This window comes from Carcharodon carcharias, chromosome 13 (genome assembly GCF_017639515.1).
Source record: "Carcharodon carcharias isolate sCarCar2 chromosome 13, sCarCar2.pri, whole genome shotgun sequence".
Classification (NCBI taxonomy): domain Eukaryota; kingdom Metazoa; phylum Chordata; class Chondrichthyes; order Lamniformes; family Lamnidae; genus Carcharodon; species Carcharodon carcharias.
In genome coordinates this window covers 45,054,095-45,067,620 of record NC_054479.1, presented here as the reverse complement: position 1 = coordinate 45,067,620, position 13,526 = coordinate 45,054,095, and the positions used below count along the sequence as shown (strand labels likewise).

Here is a 13,526-nt window from a genome sequence, read left to right as displayed (position 1 = left end):
TGGAGACAGTGCGCAGTGACCAGGGTGATGACAGCCAGGGTGAGACAATGGTAAAAACAAAAAACTGCGGATGCTGGAAATCCAAATGGTCCCTCTCTGAAGTGTCTAGGATAATGGAGGCAAAATGTATAGTGCCTGACTAACCCTCAGACACTATTCATTTTGCCTCCATTATCCTTGACACTTCAGAAACGGACCATTGCCTTAGCATCATAGAAAGTCTTAAAACATGAGCCATGATCATTTCAGGGAGGAAAAGGTTTTGGAGTCGGGAATTTGATGTCGTTCACCACCCTTGGATACATTCAACTCCCTCTGACAGCAGCAGATGTCAAATCGCACAGATTAAATGGCAGCTCAAGACTTGATGGATTCTTGCTGGAATGCGACCCATTAGTCATGGAGCAATGCTGGTTTATTGAGCATTGGAACCTTGAGAGCATAACTCAGTTGAATCTGATTTTTCATGGAGTGGACTCGTAATTATTAGGGTACCCCTTCACAAGGCATTAAACTCCTCCCAACCATTCTGAGACCTCTCCCATATCGAATGCTGGCCAGGTTTTACGAACTTCACAACAACCTTCAGAGCTTCAGCATGTTGCGTGAGGTTTGCCAGCACATTAAGCCTCCCCTGTTACCCACCAAGTTCCCATCCTCTGCCAAAATCACTGCCTTCTCATTTCCCTCCCTCCTGTAACCATTCCACTTCCCCACAGTTGTCCTGGGCTCAATTATCATTTACGTTGACATTCCTACTCTCCCCTTCACTTCTCCTCTTCCCTGTCGACATGAACATGCCCCGCCTGACCCTAGCCCTTCCGGTTTTCGAGGCTATCTGTACCCAGGCTTTCTGTGACCCCCCCCTCCCCCGCCCCCGCCCCCTGAAACCATCCACTACCCCCATGAGCCTAGCACTTCCACCCTACTTGATCCAAATCCTTCCTCTGGCTGTGACTGGACTCGCTGAGTCTCAATACCCTCCTTCAAACCCCAGGACCAAATTCAAGAACTCATGAACCACACCCTTTAGACACATTTCCCTATGGATGATGCTCACTGCCCAGAGAGGCTTTCCACCGCCCTACAACAGGACCAAGCTTACCCATGCTTACCTTTCTAACATGCCCAGAACAGTCTGGCTTCCTTCCTTGAACACCCTTCTAAAGAAGCCTCGGCAGTTTGTCTTCCTTCCCTGGACACCCTTCGAAAGAAGTCCCAAACAGCCTGTCTTCCTTCCCTGGACACCCTTCTAACTAAGTCCCAGTCTGTCTTCCTTCCCAGACCCAAGGCAGCCTCCCACCCTTCCCTGCTTAGCCTGCCTCCCCTGTCTAGCCTCCACTTCACCCTTGCCAGCTGGTCCTCCTCCCCCTTCCACTCCCACCCCCACCCCCCCCCCGCCCCGCCCCTCACGCAGCTTGGCCAAACACCACCCAATCTCAATCAAGAAGTTGACATTTGTGAGCAGTCCCCTAGATGGCCAAAGTAGCGGCTACTCACTTCAAGGTTGTGGAAGAAGTCAACTTCATTGGGTGCAAGCCACTTTTATACAGTTGTAAATTCCAATTTTGGATTGGCCGGGAACTTAATTTGGAGGGGAAACTTAATTCTGGAGAGCTGGTCTTTCAATGTGCATGCATTAGCAAAAGGCTTCCCGACAATGTTCAGTGGGAAGTTCTACCTGCCTTTTAAGTCTTGAGAACATAATTGTAAATTTTCATCCCGCCGCCGGGAAACTGATTTTTGGCCTCATGCCAAATTAAGTTCCCGCACCCACCAAGCTTCCAGATGCTGGCGGGACTGGAAGATTGCAACCAACGATCCTAGGTTAGCCCTTTGCCACCCTTCTGGATTCATGGGTGGGGGAGGTCCGCTTCTCTGGGAAGTTTATTTCATCCAGTTGCGATCCTGCTGCCGCCTATTCGGGTGACATTTGGTGCAGGCTGTGTCAGTGCTTCCCTCACCCACAGGCAGTTTAAACTCGCGAGAGCTCCGTCCCAGCACTGGGATTTGGCGCCAAATCGTTGTCACTATGGCGACGGGGAAAGAGCCGAGGAGTAGGAACCTTCCCTGGTAAGAGCAGCGGGGAGGGAGCGGATAAAAGTTGGCCGTGCCCGATAGACGGAGGAAAGCCTTTTTTTTGTTGTTCTGCATTGTACCGGAGCTTTGGAAGCGGCTGCTTGTCTTACACCACCCCCCGCGGAGTGAGCGGCCGTTGGGCCCGGCTGGGCGGCGCGCGCGAGCGAGCTGCGGATTTGAAATGAAATGGAAAGTCCGCGCGCCCGCCTGCCCGGGCCGCACTCTCCTCTGACTGGGTCGGGGACTAGACCGAGGATGGCGGCTTAGCACCTCCCCGGGTGTAATATGCATGTGGCCTTGGGTGGGGGGCACGGCTCCCAGCAGCTTGCTGCCAGCCACGGGCAGGCCTGCTCCTCTGTAGGACTTGCAGGCTCCAGAAAGCCTCAGCTGACTCGGGTCTTTATATCTATTCATTACAATCCTCTGATACAGTCAACAGTGCTTTCTTTAAACAAAAACATAACACTAATGAAAGTGCATTTCGTAACTATTCAAATTTGACATTATATGAAATGAGTTCAGTTTCCTTCAGAGCAGTATGTGGTGCTATAAATTGCCAGACTCCATATATTGACAGTTTACATTTCATATCAAACATTCTTTGCATACAGCCAGAGCATGGTGACCAACTGTCCTGTATTTTAAGGAATTGTCCCTTATTTTTATTGCTTGTCCCATGTACCTTAAGGGATGCCTTTCATCCTTTAATTTCTGATCCTATGGAGTCTTGGGCTTGAGTGATTTGAATGGGACTACAAGTGAGTTGGCTAGCAGAGAGAGATGATAATGTGACTCAGTAAGATACATTGTAAATTTTAATTGACTTTAAGCCCTGCCCCTTATCACAATAATCTCAAGAACATCCCTCCCCCCCAAATACTCACCAGCAACCCCCACCACCTGCACTACCTCTCTTGGTCAAAGTATGCCTTATAAAATAAGAGTTGTTCCAGCCCCTCAGTATATTATGGTGGGAGGACCTTAGACTGTGGCCTTTCCCTGTTGAGCTTTTGAGGTACTGCCTCATGCTTTAGTGCATCCCTCAGCATGTAGCCCTGGACCTTGAAATGATTCAGTCTGCAACACTTGGTCACGGACAGCCCTTGCACTTAAAGACAACAAGTATCAGGCAGACAGTAAAGTGTCTTGCCGAGCTAATGGTTCTCCAGCAGCAGCAGTTGATGCAGGTTGGCCACTTGGTTCTTCTGCCAATCTTGTTCATTTGGTCAGTTCTTTTTTTGTTTTAGTGCTGTGTTGATGTTCATTCCAAAGTCCGCCCCCTTCCCCTACACAGCTGAATAGGGTGCTAACTTCTTCCCCAAAGATTTGGGCAGAGGGGGCTTGGGGGTGGATAGTTGGGGGACTGGACATCAAGGATTCACATCCAGTGCTGGCTGCAGGTACTCAACTTTGGGGTACCCAACCATTACACTTGAACAGAATTCCAGTTCTCAACCCTGCTAAGATGTGTATATCTGAAATTTGTTGTTGGTATAAAACTAAAATCGTAGCAATTACAGCACTAAAGAAAGGGGCATTCAGCCCATCATGCTTGTGCTGAAGCTAACGTTTTCCTTCTAAGTATTTACTGTGTGGAAAGATTTCTTCTTACTTTCCTTTTGTTCTTGCAGAAATAAGCCCGTGTTTATCTCTGATAATTTGGCGTGTAGTGGAACCTAGCTTTTCACAAGTTACCCTCCTAAAAACCTTTCAGAATTTTGAAAACCTCTATTAGAACTGACTTTACCTTCTCTGCTCCAGTGAAAAAAAGCCCCAAATTGTTTTGGCTCTTTCTTTAAAACTACAACTTTTGAGTCATTACGTTATTTGAGTGAATCTTCACTGCATTCTTTCAATGTCAAAAATGTCCTTTATTTAATGGAGTAGCCAGAACTGCAAGCAATACACGAACTGTAGCCTAGCCAATGTTTTGTACAAAACTAATATTACTTGCAGTCAATGACCTTGTGCAAGCCTTCAAGAAGAAAACAAGATAAAAATGTCTGGCCTGGCTTTTGTAAATGTTTTAAAAACATTTATACTCAGCACACCCCGTGTACAAAGTATATTTGATATAATATTTTGTTTTAGGACTGCCCTTCCCTATTTTCTGGTGTTACCATTAAAAAATGAAAGCTTATGTATTTGGGATCATGGCTCAACATCTGTAATGTAATTACAGAATTGCTGCAGTGAGGAAGGAGGAATTAAAAATTTTCAATTTACACAATCATAAATGAAAGTCACCCAATCACTCTTAGCCAGTTCTATGTGGTGCTCCCCTGGTAACCTGCGATGAAGTGAAGGCAGCCTGCTCGTTTGTGTCTGCTTGCAGCCGAGATGCCCAGGACAGTCGTCCTTTTTGTGGAGGTGCCAGTGGGGGCGCCTCCAAAGGCTGCTGCACTGGTGTCAATGCAGGGGCAGCCTTCATCACAAGGCCCTGCTACATAGATGGTCCCTTGCTCAGAGGGGCCAAGCAGACAGATGATGATAATGGTGCTCCGTGAGGAGTGGCACTGTTATCCTCATCAGAGTGCCTCAGCTCTTTGGTGCTCTGGATTGCTAGAGGGAACCATCAGTTGGGCCACAAATGGCATCCGCTCCATGTTTCTTTGCACCATTACTGTTACTGACTGATCAATGCTACAGAAGGTAGCATGTATTCTGTCAGTGTGCTGTTCTTGCATCTACATGAGTGCTGCTCCATGTGGTTCTCCATGAGGCTGGCCACTCTCAATGAAGAAGCTCATCAGTTCTAAACTCTAAGCCATGATGATGCACATGGGCTGAACAGACCCCTCCATTCTTAGCCCAGGACTCCACACTACCTCAAGGAACTCCAACATGTGGGCACATATCTCGCGCTGCCAATCAAGCTAGAGCTGTCTTGTGTATGATTCCCAAGGCTGTGCATCCGTACACAGCTGAGCCTGACTATGTCTGTTCTCCATCATCTGAAAGGGACTGTCCACTGCTGCCCCTGCCTTTCTCACCTTCTCTTGCTCACTCATGATGTGCTTTTCATCCAGTACCACCATTTCTAACCCTGCATGATTACCTGTATCTGTGTTGGTGAGGGTGCACTTGAATGATGTGACATTTCTGGGTCTATGGCTTCTATCTTGTGTAGGACCCTTGTCCTACAGCACTGCCATGCTCTTTCTCCGCAACTGACTGGCCCTGTGGGAGACAAAAGGTCATGAGGACTCACCTCTGATAGCAGATGCCTGCAGAACTGAGACTTCCCAACGAAGCTGAAGCTTTGGTCTACTGTTAGATGCGAAGGAGTGCAACTTATCCCTTTCATCTATAGAACTCAATATCTTTTCACCCTCTCCCACAGGTATTCCATTGGCCACTTCCTCATGCAATGCCACCCTCATGATGTCAGATACTGTCTCCTCTATTGAAGTCAGTATAGTGAGCAGAGGCACTCCTCCACCTGTGCAATCCCTCTCCCTAGCATTGTGTGACCTCTTCTGCAAGGACAAAAGTGAGAGAGATTAGGCAATGCTGGCTTCTCTCACTAATTCCAGCAGCTAATTTAAATGAGATGCTGCATTTATGCTGCCAGCCCCTCAGTAGTGCTAGGGATTTCAACCTTGTTGATGGGTCAGTAATTACCCTAGGTATACTGCATGTTCAAAAGTGCCATGCATCCTCAGTCTACTCAGCTAGTGCATTTGTTGGTGGCTGCAGACTTGGAGGTCTATCATCTGAGTGTTGTGCTGCACTCACCTAGACAGACAAAGAAGGTTATTATACCTCTTATAGCACGATATTCAAGTTCTCCTCACGGCTCTGTGACGGCTCACATGCTCTGCCACCTCCAGCCAGGCTTGCTTGGTTTGGCTGAGTGGCCTTCTCTTGGGAGCAAGATGCCTTGCCTTCATTGTACCACCACCAGCCACACCTCAAGAGTGACATCACTTAACCTTGGGGCAGTCCTGTCACAGGTGCCTAGCCTCTGACTCTACTCCTCCTCCTCACTTCATGCCTGAACACCGTCGTCGTGTCTTCCCCCCCCCCCCCCCCCCCCCCCACTTCCCCCCACATGGCTGCTTTCTCCCTCAGAGTGTGGTCAGGACTTGGAAGTGGTACTGACTGGTCACAACCCCAAATGAAAATTCCTGATCTTTAATCTCTGTGTTGAAACGTCTTTTAAACTGTTCCAGTGTTTGGAACTTTGCACGTATGTGTATAGGTGTGTATTGTACATAAACAAGTGCTGGTTATCAGATGGTATGCCTACCATGCATCCTTGAGCCTTCACAGTTGCCCTGGTGTTGTAGAATCATGTATGCTGTGAAATTGATTTTATCTACTTTAAGTTAAAAATTTTATTCCAGGGTGGAAAAGTATCGGCCCCAGACCCTGGATGACCTTATTTCGCATCAGGACATCCTCAATACAAGTGAGTTGTTATCGTCAACATAAGATAGAAGTTTGCTCTAAAGATTGAAGTTACCTATAATTAAAAATAGAAAATACTGGAATTGCTCAGCAGGTCAGGCAACATCTGTAGAGAGAAACGGAGTTAATGTTTCATCAGAATTCTGCTGAATATTTCTCTCTCCACAGATGCTGCCGGACCTAAGGAGTATTTCCAGCATATTCTGTTTTTATTTCAGATTTCCAGCATCTGCAGTATTTTGCTTTTGAAGTTACCCAATATGTTTCTGTCTAAATCAGAAAGAAAGAAGAAAATTTCCTGCAACAAGTACATATTTATCTGATTGGGATATTACATTGCTGTAGTTATGTGTAAAGGGACATCTTGAGTTTAAGCTTTAATTAACATTTAAGTCACAATTTAACAGAATATGTGTGGCAAAGTCTGATTTCATTGTACTTTGTATTGGGGATTAATCTTAAATGTATTACACTGTGCTACCTGAAGACTTTTCTTCTGGTAATTTATCCCTTAGTGGTTACTATAAAATATGTATAGTTTCCCTGCAAAGGGTTCAAGTAACGTAGCACTTTAGTGCTTAATTAAATGTGTTGAAGGTACTGCAGGTATTTATGATACATGACTGTACTTTATAGTAAACTGGTGGCATGTGAATTCTTCTTTCTTATCTCGGGTAAGAGACTAAAGATGCTGTTTTCCACAAGCTCCATAATGAAATATAGTACAAAATATATTCTCTGAAATTGCTGTGTTTCTTGGCCACATTCATATCTATACTGAACTTTTTTGCACCGCTTTAAACTGTCTGTTTGCTGCAGCAACCTCCAAGGAATTAAGTGTCTCCAAAAATACCGACAAATATTGCTTGTGATTCCATTAACCTTCTTTATCACCAAAGATTGATGTGCTTTACTGAGAAATTAATGCAATGAACATTTTTTAAATAAATATTTCTTGTCTTGAGTTTTTTTCAGCATAGAACCACATGAAATCATTAAGACTAATAAACTTCATGAATTGAACAAAATGTTATATATTGCATGGAATAATTTCAAGACTTTGATTAGATCACACTCTTCGTGACACCTTCTGGTCTTTATTGTTTTGTGTGATATACCATAGGCTTACTATTTTGAAGTTCTGTTTGTGCCAGAAATCATCCAGGTTGGGATTTTACAGCCTTGCCTGCTGCCGGGATCAATGGACTTCTGGCTGGGCTGCCGAACCCCCCGTGACGGGTCCTGCCATGATGGGGCTGGAAAATCCTGCCCCTATGTCTTTTGATACTGATCTTTGGTTTTAGTATTCGTAGGACAATCCAGTGGGGTTTGAAATGTTAACTGGGGCACAGGACTGGGTTGAGCGATGAACCAACAGTTAGTATGTGAATGAAAAGAATGTGAAGGTGTAGTACAATAATCTTACATTTTAGGAAGGTGTAAAACTTGCCTGGAAAATCATTTACATTTTCCTTTTTAAGCTACCTATGATTTAAAAGTAGGTTTATATGGTACTTTACGTAATTTGCAGTATGGGAGACACAGACAACTCCTGCAAGGTAAAAAGAATTGCAAATATCTAACTAAGATTAGAGAGGGAAAAATATGTTCACAGAAGTTCTTAAAGATAACCTAGAAATCAAAGATTCTTGTAACAATGCAAGGGGTGGGATTCTGCTTTTTTTCCTGTTGCTCTTTGCTGCCTACCATCTCTGTATACTGTGACCCACTGCTACACAAGCAAAATGTCAGATTGAAATTTGAGATGTGTGTTTGACTTCAGTGCCAGGCCCCAAATTATTAACATTAAAAGCTCCTGTGTCTATGTGAGAGTTTTCTGAAAGGTCATTAGTATCATAAGCTTAACTTCATTGTTGGTTTCAAATTTGTTGTTGGGTGATGGTCATGTTAAGCTACATTTCTTCTATTACCTATCTATATTAATCTTCTAAAAGAAATTTTAAAAAATAAGTAATAGGGCAGTAGGTAACTGATACTATGTGCATGGATTCAGTGCAATCTGTCATTAGTCCTAAACATATATTTTTTCTCCTTAAATGAGATGAAAAGATGACCTGTTCCAGGTTATACACTTGAGTTGGTCTGCAGGAGTTAATGTGCTGCTGATATTATTAAAAATGTTTCATAATTTGTCTCAAAAAATCTTTGAATTTCAGTGCATTTCTGTTCACAGCTTTTGAGAGTGAAGTATCAAAGTTTGCTGATGGTACCAAGCTAGGTGGGAAGATAAGCTGTGGAGAAGACACAGGGAGGCTGTAAAGAGACTGAATCATCACTGAATCCCTCAATATTAACATCCTGGGGGATTACCATTGACCAGAAACTGAACTGGACTAGCCATATAAATACTGTGGCTACAAGGGCAGGTCAGAGACTAGGAATCCTGCGATGAGTAACTCACCTGACTCCCCAAAGCCTGTCCATCATCTACAAGGCACAAGTCAGGAGTGTGATGGAATACTCCCCACTTGCCTGGATGAGTGCAGCTCCCACAACACTCAAGAAGCTTGACACTGTGTAGGACAAAGCAGCCGGCTTCATTGGCACAACATTCACAAACATTCACTCCCTCTGCCATTGAGGCACAGTAGCAGCGTGTACTATCTACAAGATGCACTGCAGAAACTCACCGAGGCTCCTCAGACGGCACCTTCCAAACCCATGATCACTACCATCCAGAAGGACAAGGACAGCAGATAGATGGGAACACCACCACCTGGAAGTTCCCCTCCAAGCCATACACCATCCTGATTTGGAAATATATTGCCGTTCCTTCACTGTCGCTGGGTCAAAATCCTGGAACTCCCTCCCTATCAGCACTGTGGGTGTATCTACATCACAGGGACTACAGCAGTTCAAGAAGGCAGCTCACCACCACCTTCTCAAGGGCATTTAGGGATCGGCAATAAATGCTGGACCAGCCAGTGAAATTCACATCCCCTGAATAAATGAAAAAAGATATAGACAGGTTACTTGAGTGAGCAAGATGACAGATGGGGTATGATGCAGGGTAGTGTAAAGTTATTCACTTTGATCGTAAGAATAAAAAAGCAGAATTTTTTTTAAAGGTGTGAAACTTGGGTGTGCTCGTACAAGGAACGCAGAAAATTAGCATGCAGATGCAGCAAATAATTAGGAAGGCAAATGGCATGTTGGCTTTTATTGCAAGGGGATTAGAGTACAAAAATAAAGAAGTCTTGGTATAATTGTACAGGGTTTTGGTGAGATCACATCAGGAATAGTGTGTGCAGTTTTGGTCTCCACGTTTAAGAGGATATAATTGCAGTGGAGATGATGCAGCAAAGATTAACTAAATTGGTCCCTGGGATGAGCGAGTTGACCTATGATGAGAGGCTAAGTAACTTGGGCTTATATTCTCTGAAGTTTAGAAGAATGAGAGGCAATACCATTGAAATCTACAAAATTCTGAAAGGGCTTGATAGGGTAGATGCCGATTGTTTCCACCGGTCAGGAGCCTAAAACATGGGGCATAGTCTCAGAATAAGGGGCTAATGATTTCGAGATGAGGAGGAATTACTTCACTCAAAAGGGTTGAGAATCTTTGGAATTCTCTACCCCAGAGCATTGTGATTGAGGGTTGAATACACTTAAGGCTGGGATAGACAAATTTTTGGTGTGTCAGGGAATTAAAGGATATGGGGAGCAGGTGGGAGAATGGAGTTGAGCCCAAAATCAGCCTTGATTGTATTGAACAGCTTAACAGTCCATATGGTCTATTCGTGCTCCTATTTCTTGTGTTGTGTTGTGTTCCCATGTTCCAAGTATGTGTGTCTTTCTGGACTACATTACACAAAATGAATTTGGAACAAATTGTTCTTGGATTCTTGATGTTTCTGGAGAGCTGATTTATAACATTTTAGTGGGCCCAAAACAGCTCTGAATCTAAGCTAGTGAATTAAAAGCAATCAAAATTGCAAAAGCTTTGGACACTGATGAGACGGCTGATGGTAGACCTTGCATTGAAAAGGAAAGTAGTAGGATGATTTATTTTTGTACAGATAATTCATTCTCTGGATGTTGGGATGTGATTCCCAAGTCAAAAAATCCGTAAAGAACTATTTGAAAGGTGCCAATTATACCTTTTGGTGACAAATGTAACTATCAATTTGTTCTCAAAAGTGTACATGAGAGGAAATTGAAGTTGGCAACCTATAATAACTGAAAACTTGTTTATACTGAGAGAAGAGTTGTGTGCTTTGGGCAGGAAACTGCTAGTCTTTTAGGAATTCATTTTAAGATCCTGACTGTTTTGTGAATCATTAAGGTAAGAAGAGCAGGATCAACAATGATCGTGTTGTAGCGCTGCTCAAGTTGGAGTGCAAACATACCCATTACTGCGCTAGTTATCTCTTTTGGTAACCATTCTTTCATGTAAAAGCATTGAAATGTGTACACGTCTTGAAAAGTTCTTTAAACTGCACAGAGCTACTATTTGATGTGTCCACCTCAGTTGCTTGTAATTTATGTATGTAAATTGAACTTAAAAATATTTTTTAAAATGGGACTTAGCTGACCTGCATGCAGCAGGGAAGCCGGTGGCAGGTTTGGAAGCTAATGTAATAGAGCCATGGCATAGCCCACTTCAATTGCTTAGTCACGATATTATCATCCTGCTTCTGGGTTTCCTAGCCATTCAGAGAGGGTGGGCAGTCTGATGTGCCGAATCTGTCAAAAGAAGGGTTTCTAGTTAAAGTAACCCTGGCGGGGTCAAAATGTTGAACTGTACATTGATTCCTATAGCGTCAGCAATTACAGGAACGGAAAGGAAATCTGGGAGGGCTGCCTCCACATCTCCCCTCCCCCTCAGGGTCTTGGACTCTTACCAGCAGGTTCTGCTGCAGGATTTGCCAAGGATGGGAAGACTTGGATGAAGTTGGCCCTGGACGTAAGCAGCAGGTCCCTTGAACCTGGAGACAGTGCCGAAGATATTCAAGGATGTCAGGAGGGCAGGAAAAGTGATACAACACTTTCAGATGCCTAGCCCCATACCATAACGGATCAAGAGTAGGCAATAGTTCATCAGATTGTTGACCCTCCTGGTTACCGCAGGGAAATTTTAAGAATTGATGAGATTCCAGTGGCAGGTCATTTAGGAATAAAAAAGACTTGGGTTGAAATACTGAAGCACTTTTATTGCCCAGAATTGCATAGAGATATGCTTGCATTTTGTAAGACATGTCACATATATCAACTGCTGGAAAGCCCCAGCTGCTGATTAAACCAGCTCCATTGACTCCGATACCCGCTTTTGATGAACCATTTGGTAGGGTTCTAGTGGATTGTGTGGGCCCCTACCCAAAACCACAATGGGGTATCAATATCTTTTAACCATCATGGATTTGTCTACCCAATTCTGCCCATAAGAAAAATTACTGCAAGGGTGGTAATTGAAGTGTTAATTCCGTTTTTCATCAGATATGGGTTACACAAGTTCAGTTTGATCAGCGATCAAATTTCATATCTCAAGTATTCTAGGAGACACACTGTAACTTGGGAGTAAAGCAGTTAAATCACTTGCATAGGAGGGCATAGGAAAGATGCCATCAAACCTTAAAAACTATGTTAGAGCTTATTGCCTTGAATATCCAAGAACTGGGATAAGGAAATTTCATTTTTATTGTTTGCCTTGAGAGATGCACCTAATGAGTCAACTGATTTCAGTCCCTTTGAGTTTGTCTATGGCATGAAGTAAGGGGACCACTTAAATTCATCAAAGAGAAAGTTATGGCTCAGGAAGAAGAAATTACTCCCTTAGATTGTATGCCCAAGTTTTGAAGAAGACTGTCGAAAGCATGCGCAGTAGCTCGGGAGCATCTAAGGTTTCCCAACAAGTAATGTGAAATCAAATGGATAAGGCAGCTGAAACTCAAACTTTTAAACCTGTGCATAAAGTACTAGTTCTGTTACCTTTGCTGGGTGAACCACTGAAGTCTAGGTTTAATGGACATTATTATTCCTCAACAAAAAAGAGACTCAATGAAGTAAACTATGTAATTTGTACCCAGGACAGAAGTAAATATCAACAGGTGTACCATATAAATGTGTTGAAATGGTATTATGGCAGGGAGGCTAGTCAACCAATGTGTGCACTCCAGGTAGTAAAGGAGGAAAATGGTAATATGAATACACTTGAGGGTTCAAACTATGAGTCAGGGATTGAAAGTTCTCAGATTGAACCCCCAGTAATGAAATTAGCCATATGGAGGTGTTCAAAAAAGTGTGAATAGAATATTACACCATCTTCCAGAGAAGTCTCACAGTGACATAGCCAAACTGCTAAAAATATGAAACTGGGGCAAACTTCTTCAGCTATGCATGATGTTGATGTGGGAAATGCTATACCCATCAAACAAAGCCCTTACTGACCCAATCCTGGAAAATTGGTTCAAGTCAGAGAGGACATTAAGTTTTTACTGGACAATTATATTATCGAACCAAATCAAAGTAGCTGGAGTTCTCCAGTCATACTGGTACCAAAACCGATGGATCTTCAGTCATACCGGTACCAAAACTGATGGATCACTAAAATTCTGCATTGATTACCGGTAAAGTAATTCTGTAACAAAACTGATTCTTATCCAATTTCCCAACTTGAGGACTGCATTGGAAATTCAGACTTTGTTAGCAAGATCAATTTGCTAAAAGGTTATTGGCAAGTTCCACTAACAGATCAAACCAGAGAAATCTCTGCTTTTGTAACCCCAGATGGCCTGTACCAATGTAAGGTTATGCCATTTGGAATGAAGAATGCACCAGCTACTTTTCAAAGATTATCAAACCTAAGCATTTGCCAGATTGCCTAACTGTGTGAATATTGATTGTCTATGGTAACACTTGGGAAGAGCATGTGGAACACCTGAGTGCTGTATTTGATAGACTACAGAAAGCTGATTTGGTGGAGTGAGTTTGCCAAGGCCAAAGTCACCTATTTGGAATATGTCATGGAGCAAGGTTGAGTGTTGCCCTGAGAAGCTGAAGTTCAAGCAGCTATG

General features: G+C 43.5%; 1 protein-coding gene across 2 annotated transcripts in view; it reads left to right on the top strand.

Moving 5' to 3' along the window:
• The first annotated feature begins 2,006 nt into the window (after positions 1–2,006).
• The window catches only part of rfc5 (replication factor C (activator 1) 5), a 62,440-nt gene continuing 50,920 nt past the window's right edge, over positions 2,007–13,526 (top strand). For both annotated transcript variants that reach the window (XR_005944846.1, XM_041202908.1), the window contains exons 1-2: positions 2,007–2,073; positions 6,429–6,493. Coding sequence is in view for 1 of the 2 variants with exons in the window: in XM_041202908.1 (XP_041058842.1) it covers positions 2,033–2,073; positions 6,429–6,493 (106 nt within the window). In the remaining variant the exon portion in view is untranslated. The remainder of the gene's footprint in view (positions 2,074–6,428; positions 6,494–13,526) is intronic.